Source organism: Odontomachus brunneus, unplaced genomic scaffold (assembly GCF_010583005.1).
Source record: "Odontomachus brunneus isolate Ranch 3 - 2012 unplaced genomic scaffold, Obru_v1 Obru_scaffold_332, whole genome shotgun sequence".
NCBI classification, from domain to species: domain Eukaryota; kingdom Metazoa; phylum Arthropoda; class Insecta; order Hymenoptera; family Formicidae; genus Odontomachus; species Odontomachus brunneus.
The window spans coordinates 125569-135135 of record NW_022639782.1 but is presented as its reverse complement, the minus strand read 5'-3'; the positions used below and the strand labels follow the sequence as shown (position 1 = coordinate 135135).

Genomic DNA, 9567 nt, shown 5'->3' with positions numbered 1-9567 from the left:
GTGTGTGTGTGTGTGTGTGTGTGTGTGTGTGTGTGTATATATATATATATATAGAGAGAGAGAGAGAGAGAGAGAGAGAAATGACTCTCCTGACTATAATTTTTTTACTATGCGAAAATGTAGTCACAAATATGCATGCATATGCATATAAGATTCTTATCATTGACACTAGAGCAACACTTACTGGAGAAATTGTTCTCCCTATAGTTCTTTTGCTATGCGCACTTATGATTACAAATATCAAAATAAGACCAGAGAAGAAAATGATTAATCTAAAATTATAGCTATCTCCAACTATATCTTCTCTCATGGTTCTAACAAGTAAACAGCAGCAACAATATACATATAAAATTGTTATTATTGACACTATAGCAGCATTTACTAGAAAAAAATCTGGCTATAATTCTTTCATTATGCGCGATTGTAGTTATAGATGTCAAAAGAAGACGAGAAAGAACAATAGCTAATCTCACTAAAATTTTAGTCATTCCTGGCATCAACTATATTTTCTGTTTCTAACAGAAACATAGCAATAGCAATATGCACGCAAAATTATTATCTCACCGACTATAACAATAATACTTACTAAAAAAATGGTTCTCCTCACTATAATTCTCTCATTATGCGCAATTATAGTTACAAATACTAAACATTTCCCTCTCAATGTACACACATGTCAGTTGTTAATAGTTAAGAAGCGGATAAGAGCATCTACGACTGATTATCGCTATGTAGTGTAGGATAAATGAAAGATACACGTCCTCTCTCAACGCATCGAGGAGAATCTTCGGTTATGTATACTTGAATACTTCCCACACAGTGGTACGTTGCGATGGGACGCAAATCTTGTGCGGCGTATCGGAGTGTGAATTGAGCAATTTGGACGCGAGTACGCGCGTCTCGTTGTCGGCGGAACAGTTCCAGAATGCGGGTGGGTGTGCTCAAGCATTTCCATTACACGCAAACCGAAGCGTAAAAAACAAAGAACAGGCGGGAATCTTTATGAAAGCACGTTTCAAGCAAAAGCTCGCAGGCCAATCGATCTCAAAAAAGAAAAAAAAGGAGACAGAGAAAAAAGAATAAAAAAAAAAAAAATGGTGACACAGCGGTGCTGTACAAGTGATAGAAGCGAGAGGAGCTCGTACGAGGAGGACCACTCCATTTCGTTTGGAGTCCATCGTACCTCGACGAGCGCGATTACCGCGATGTGTACGCGCAAGCACATAGAATCGTGTTACGTATCCCGCACACAACATACGCACACCGAGAAATACACACAGTATAGTAAACGCAAGCTTGACGCGCGCGCGCATACAGAGACACAGGACGCACGCACACACGCACGTACGTACACACATACCGCGGACGCGCGCGCGCGCGCGTATGCAAGTGTACACGCGCTCGCGCTCAAAAGATTGCGTGTGATATATATATATATATATAATATTATATATATGTATATATATATATGTGTGTGTGTATATATATATATATGTGTGTGTGTGTGTGTATATATATATATATATATCACAGCGCGTAACGTGATTCGTAGCAACCAGAAGCGCACTGCACACACTGACAATGACACAGCTCATATAGGTGTCATAGTATATTTACGATATAGCATAAATATATACGAAATATATATGCAAGTACAATCATATATCGTTATAGTCTCGATGTAGTCGCAACGTCGCGCGAGATATTGCTTCGTTCGGTATGCGATCATCGGCTGGCCGAGGATGGAGGATGTATATGGACGAGGAGCGAGGGAAAGATCGCGCTCTTCGAGGGCCGCGGGGGGTATCTTCTGTCGATATTTTTCTGTTTTCTCTCTTTCTCTCTCTATTTCTCTATTTATTCTCTTTCTCATCCTCTGTATATCTCTTTCTCTCTTTGTTTCTACAAACCCCCGCTTCATCGTTTTTTTCCTGGGTCCCGTCCGGCCGGGAAGACTGCGCGGACTACGATCAACGAGCACATAAAAGCGCTTCTACCGTATTATTCTCTCCGCCTGTACTTGTCGATTTTCTCGAAGGCGGCCAATGAAAGGGAAGACAAATTGGTAGGAAAGTCGTCCTGTTGTAGCACGAATACGCCGGCCGGAAAGTCCGCAGGATGACCCTCGAGGGCTGGACGTTCGGAGTCGCCTCTGCGACGTGGGTGCGGGTTTTTTTAAGGGGTACTCAAGGGGTAGACGGGGGACAGATACAGCGAATATAGGAAAGGGAGGGATACGACAGGACACATAGTAGAATAGGGAGGCTCGCCAGCGGGTGTAAAAATTCGCGAGTCACGTCCCAGGTGACAGTGTCGACTTGATTTGGTTCCCGCACAGGGCTCAACACCTGGGGTCCAGCCTCGTACATTCAGCTCCAAACTCGTACTCTGGATCACTCGGCGAAACGGGTGTATATATATCAACCATCCGTTCGTCCCTTCATGCGGTTTCGCGTTAAATATATAGGAGCGAACCGACTGCGAGCTAGCAGAGCACGCCCAAGCGCCCTGGGTCGTGCTAAAGTCAACGTTACCGTCGCTCCTTTTCTCTCTCTCTCTCTTTCTCTCTCTCTCTCTCTCTCTCTCTCTCTCTCTCTCTCCCCCTTTGGAATTCATCTCATGCCGAGGGGCCCCTGAAAATTTCACCGGTTCCGCGGCTCGCGATCCCTACGTCCTGCGGACGCTCATGCTGGTACTTTCTGCAATTTCGGACGGGTCGTTCGGCGGCTATGACTGATTACGTCAGAATGCTAGAGATGTTCCTATCGACATCAATCTGTGTTACCGCAGAAACGGTTCAAAAGCCCACAATCCGGTTGCGCGTGCTTTGGCAGATTCACGGTCGGTAAGGGGATGGATCCAGTTCCGTGCCAGTTTGAAACTGATTGCAGACGCCGGAACGAATACCTTCGATCACTACAGGATTATGCGTAATACACATTACGTTGTACGGTGCCGCTATATGTATATATATATCTTAAATATTGAGAAACAGATACAGATATATGTATATATGTATATGTATACCATACTTAACGTAGGATACGCGTGCGTACACCTTTACGTATTTCGTATGTACAGTTATATGAACGCGTAAGTGTACGGCAACGCGTATACAAACGTACGTCCCAACGTATGTGCGGCCTACGATGCTCGAGCCGCGAAATTCGATAACTGCCAATTGTCATTCGATCCCGCTAAAACTCCGAAAGTCTAAACGCGTGTGCGACTCTAAAATTTCTTGTTTTCTTCTTCTACTACTTCTTGTTTGTCAAGTAAATCAACCTACACGATATATGTATTTCAACGATACTGTTTTGTATTTCAGAGGAGCCCGATTGAGGCCGACGGAACCCGATGGAACTTTTGCCTCGCGGATTTTCCGGAAAATCGGTAAGTCCAAGAGTCAAGGATTCCTCGCTGCTTGCTGATTTATTTACGAGCTCTTCGAGCGCCGTGCGAAACGCTTGGACGCGATATCGCGGCAGATGGATTTAACGGTCCCCCGGGGAGGAAGACCAAGATGCCGCGCATTCGCCGTCCATGGCGGCGTCCGGCACGAGAGGTACTCCGGAATTTGATCACTCTCAGATCGTTCGGACATGCGATACGTGAGTACCGTCGGTCTTTTATTGCCGGCTCGAGCACCGCGGGTAGGGCCATGCAACAAGAACATCGCAAATCGAATCAAACGAGTTAACCATAAACCATAAACGAAGTGGACAAGAATATATCTTGCGAAGACTGTGGAACGTAGCAAGGTTCCCTTGTAACAGTTCAGCCAACCAAACAGCTGTGACGAGCTATAAAAACGTAGGTTAGTAGGCCGTGTGTACACAGTTGTCGCTTGTGTGTATCGACATATATTTCCGTGTGTGTATACGGGTTGTGTGTGTATCTCCTATGTTGTGGCTATGTGTAAATACGCCCCTTGCTGCCGACATAAAGATCGCTGTGCGCTCTTGCATGTATTTCCCCTGGCGCACCTTTCCGCGAGCAGATATCGAGAACGACTCGAGATTTAAGCAGATGTGGATCCGCGCGAGTACATAAGCGTGCCGATATCTCGCTACTTTACGCCACCGTGTCATACAAGACTTTACGCGCGATGATTTTCCCTCGACGAATTTCCCTGCGCGTTACGGCGATTTCTCTTTGGAAAATAAAGGATTTCTTTTTTTTTTAGTCATTTTCTATTACTATCGAGCTGTATCATTCATACAACCGACTCGTTAACAAAATCACGACGTTTGCATTGCGCGATACGAATATTTTTGCGCATGAATATCCATGTCGCGCACACAAGATAACGGACAAACAAATCCGCAAACAGAGACGATACCGGCGCGATCGGAAGCAAGTGGCGCGACTGTTAAGCTGATTCGATCAATGATGCGGCATCGGTCCACGATAGGCACGCTCGACATGTGATGATCAGTTCAATTAAACGCCGATGTTAAAACTCCCTCCTCCTTCACTGAGAAGCGATATCGACACAATTTTGGCATTCCGGTCGATCGTGCCATCGCGATGTGCGCGGGAACGGGTGTGTCGCGAGGGAACGGATGTTCTCGTTGTCGCTTTTCGACGAGGGAACACGGGGATAACGGGGTCAGGAGGGGCTGCGGCTAGGTGGCGGTGGTGATGTGGGGAAAAGGGTGAGGAAACGAGGGTGAGTTGCTCGCGGGACCGAACGAAATAAATGAACGAACGACTGTCGATGTCGAGTTTGTATGAGTTGGAATGCAAACTGTACCATCAACACCTCGGACACGGAGCTGATGCTGAGGACATACATGGTGACGCCGACCTCCACGGGCGGACCTGCAATCAACAAAACCATCCGGCCTTGGTCGCTGTGATTACCCGCCAATCTCTAATCAACCGTGTACGACCTATCGTGTACGACAAGTAGGTAGGTTATATCTAGACAACGGTAATAAGTAGCAGTAACAGTAGTATACAATGACGAAGCTTCCTTCACCTTTGACTCACGCGCACGCGCCTTTTGGGTATTCTCTCTACAGGGTGGTATTCATGGTCAAATCTTATGTTTAAGGTCGCTTTGGGTTCACCCTCAGATGCTGCAAGAATCGTTTCATTAGCTACGGAGCATCTAACGTTAAACTCAAGACGATCTGAAATACAAGACCGAGCTATGAACAATGGCCTAATCTCCCGTCTCTATCAGCATCAATTAAACCTTAATGTGAGTTAATGGTCGTTATTTAAAATTTGTCTCAAATGAAATATATAGGCTTGTACTAATAGTCGTTACTTGAAATCTACCACAGGTAAGAGACACTCAAATTTGAATTTAGAATTAGATATGAATTTTCAGCTGAATCACAAATACAAATGTGATGTCACGTGTATCATACGATTTAATTGAAAAACTCAGATCCAATTCTAAATTTCGATCTGAGACTTGCATTGAGATAGTCGTCACTTGAAACTTGTTTCACCTGAAATATTCATAATTTTAATTCAGAATTTGTCTAAATTTTTCAGATGAATCGTATGATATGTGCGACGTTACATTCGCCATCGCTATTTCATTGAAAAACTCATATAATCACTAATAATAACACATATAGCTTTAAATTCAATTCATCTGAAAGTCTCACTTGAAATAAATAACAATTGTTAATACAGATCTGAGTGTCTCACGTGAGACAAGTTTCAAGTAACGACTATTAATATCACAGACTTGAATTCATATTAATAATTGAAACTCGCCTCACGTAAAATATTTAGATTTCAATTCAAAGAGCTTTTCAATTAAATCGCGATTTTTTTACAAATCAAGCGACGCGGTAGCGTCGCGACGCCAAGTACATAAAGACGAGTTCGAGAATGACAGACCGAGACCGAGATCTGACTATGTTCATGGTCCAAGAAGCTTTTCCGAAGTTTTTGCGACGATCGTACTTCCAACTAAAAAAATATCTCGGGAAATAAAGCCGCAATGGAAAATCTAATTCCATCTCTGACAGAAACGTTAATATAAGCTTTCAATTGCGACCAATCTGTTAAAAATTAGTGCAGTCAATCCTGAGATCTAAAATTATCACAAACCAAAATATAAATTTTCAGCGGTCGGATTTTTCTTTCGATCAATTGTTTAAGTCTTTTTTACAAATATGACAAAGTTTAAGTTTCTTGTATATCATTTCGTGTCTCTAATATGTTGTTTTTAAATGTAATAATTGAGATATATATTGAAATATATTAAGCGACGCGGAAGCGTCGCGTCTAATTGATAATTGTATGAAATCGGTACAATTATATTAAAAAAATAAACATCTATTATAAATCACACACACACACACACACACACACACACACACACATGTGTGTGTGTATTTTTCTAAAAAAGTGTAAATCATATGTAATCGTGACGATTATATTTAAAGAAATGAAAATTTAAAATGAATATTATATAAATCACAAAGATATTTTACTTTAAAAAAGAAGTAAAACACGCAAGAATAATTAAGTAATAAATAAAAAAATGTATACAGAAAGGAATTTATATAATAGAAATTTGTTTATTGATAAATATAAGAAACAAGTTGTGTGTGTGTGTAGCAACTATTAAAAAATATAATGTGTTATGCTGACAAAAATATATTATGAAAAAATATATTATGTTGACAAATAATAATATAAAAATGCAATATACTGAAGAAAAATATATTAGAAATATAACAAAACTTGTTGGAAAGAATGTCGTCTGAAAGTAGATTGGAAACTGAGCGTATAGTAAAATGGTGCTTTTATATAAAAAAAAGTATGTATTCTGCAAATGAAGCAAATTTTATAAAAAACTAAACAAAAAGTTGAAGTATGTCTGACACGCGCAGCAGAATGTTTCTTGTCGCAATCCGTAAATGACATGAATTTATTTTGTGGACCATCTACACATACTGTTCCTTCAGAATTATATTTTGCAGAATTTTTTTTACAATATTCTTTGCAGAACAAACATCATAAAATTTTCTTAATTCACACAAAAAGTGTTATGATATCCTAAAAATAAAAAAACTTTACAAAGGTAAAAAATATGTCAAGTACATAAAGACGAGTAAATTGTACCTAACAAAAACCCTCTATAAAAAATCTAACAAAAACCTCAATTAAAAATTTCTATAAATGGTTGTGTAAAAAAGAAACCTAACAAACATTTTTATCAAAAAAATTATAAAAATAAAACTCAATTAAAATATATGAAATCATTAAAATGCTCCAAGCACATGATTCATTATCAAATTACAATAGATTATAACTAATGATCTATTATTACCAAGTTATAACAGATATTATTATTTATATACAACTGATATAAAAAACCAATATATAAAAATCAAACTCATATAACAAATTCATAACAAAAAACTTAAAAAAAGACATTTTTATATATAATAACCAAAGTAAAATACAAAAACTTGGCGTGTCTGCATCGTATTAAAACAAGCATACATACGTTCTTTCTCCACCCCCCTCCCTCCACAAACATATATACATTTTAAATTTTTATAGTGAAAACTAATATTCCAAATACGACCCAGGCATTCCAAGATTTTGTACCTTATAACTTTGGTTATTATGTTTTAAAAATACTTTTTTAATTTTTTTGTTATGAGTTTGTTATATGAGTTTGATTTTTATATATTGTTCTTTCATATCAGTTATATCTATTGTAATTTGATAATAATAGATCATTAGTTATAATCTATTGTAATTCGATAATAATGAATAATAATTGAATTTTATTTTTATAATTTTTTAGATAAAAATGTTTTGTTAGGTCGCTTTTTTATGCAACTATTTATAAAGATTTTTAATAGAGGTGTTTGTTAAGTTTTTTATAAAAGGTTTTCGTTAGGTGCAATTTACTCGTCTTTATGTACTTGGCGTATTTTTTACCTTTTATTAATATGTCGTTCATATCATAATTCAATCTTCAAAACTTAAATCTTCATAAAAAATTCAATCTTCATAATTCAAAACTTAGATTTAACTCTGCATAAAAATCCAAATCTCATATAAAACAAGCTTCAAGTGATTGGTGACGATCAGTAATACGAGCCTCAGCGTTAGATGCGAGCTTTTCAGTTGAATTGCGATTAGAAATATAATGTTACACGTATCATACAATTCAACTAAGGAGCTCAGATCGAGCTCTGAATTCAGATCTCACATGAGACGTTATTTCAAATAACAGCTATTAGTATCTCACCAGTATCAAGATCTGAGACTTTGTCTGAAGGGAATTTAAACTAAAGTTAAGGTTTAATCGGCGTTGGTAGAAACGGGCGTACGAGCTTTCATAATCGTATATCGCGTGGACGCGCAGCACGCTTCGCGCGTTTCGTGGATGATAGCGTGTTTATCAGAAGAATCCGGAACCCTGTCGGCGAATCGCTGTCGCACAAATTCGCGCGTAATAAATCGTCCTTTCGCCCGGCATTCCGCCCGAGCGAGCTCTTCTTCTAATAAATCCTAGAGAGATCAATTTTCACCCCCACCCCGGAAAAGATGCGAACTGCTTTTCCGTTTGTTTTTTGCAGTTCCTCGTGTTGCTTCGGAAACGTCGCGCGCGCCCGTTCGCGTGAGCCAGAGGCAAAGCGCAAGCAGACTAAGTCGAGGAGAGCTCGCACCCTGCACGGAACCAAATCAACAGGACTCGTCGTCGGCCACGTTGCCTTCCATGCTAGAAGAATCATTCATACTAGTTTCGTAACATAGGCACATTTGCGCTTTCACGTTTATTACATACACATCACAGCCACGCAGCGATATGACTTTACCTTACTACTACTGTCTTTCGTTTCGTACCGCGTCGTTTTACAGTGTTTCGTTTTCTCACTTTCGTTCTTTGTCTCTTTCTCTCTCCCTCTCTCTCTCTCGCTCTCTGCGTACATTTGCGTCTTGTTTTGCCGATCACGCGTATCACGTCGTAATCTAATTAGGTTCGTTGTGGCTATACGTATCTCGGCGGAATCTGGCTCGCTTTAGAATGACTTCTTGCATCCTATATCGGACGCCCCTCCGTCATCGAAAGCGGCGCGTCGTCTTGTCTCGAACGTTCATACAACGACATTGTTACTCTATACTGAATTGCTGTCATTGTCACTGCGATTGTCGATTCCGGGCGTGATTGAATTTTCTTTACCTTTTTTTCGGTGGGCGGGGGTAAGTTGGAGGGTGAAGGATAGGGGGATGCTTTGAGTTATCGAGAAAATAAAGAAAGAAAGAATCACTTGAGAAAGGAACTCGACAGGTACTGATTCAAACGTCGATCGGGTGTTCTCTCTCGTGTTCATTACACGAACGTGTGTGATACGTGCGGTGTTCAGATAAAGAGGGCTGAGGGTGTCAGCGGGCGAGGGTGGGTTTCTTCGCGGGCGGCGGGACATAGAGTAATAATAATAATCGTAAGTGGTGGCAGGCGGGCAGCCCATCTCAGCAACCGCGGCATAGCAGCTAGCGTCTAAAGAACGGTCTAAACGGGACGGTCGTGCGTGTTTAATATATATGTATATATATATATATATATATATA

The 9567-nt window shown here is 40.2% G+C and overlaps 1 protein-coding gene across 11 annotated transcripts in view; it reads right to left on the bottom strand.

Moving 5' to 3' along the window:
• LOC116853478 (gamma-aminobutyric acid receptor subunit beta) overlaps nt 1–9567 on the bottom strand; it is a 148191-nt gene that overhangs the window by 40925 nt on the left and 97699 nt on the right. For 4 of the 11 annotated variants that reach the window (XM_032834594.1, XM_032834597.1, XM_032834592.1 and 1 more), the window contains exon 3: nt 4757–4824. The exons of the other annotated variants lie outside the window; for them this stretch is intronic. In XM_032834594.1, coding sequence (XP_032690485.1) covers nt 4757–4824 — 68 coding nt within the window. The remainder of the gene's footprint in view (nt 1–4756; nt 4825–9567) is intronic. 11 annotated transcript variants of the gene reach the window in all.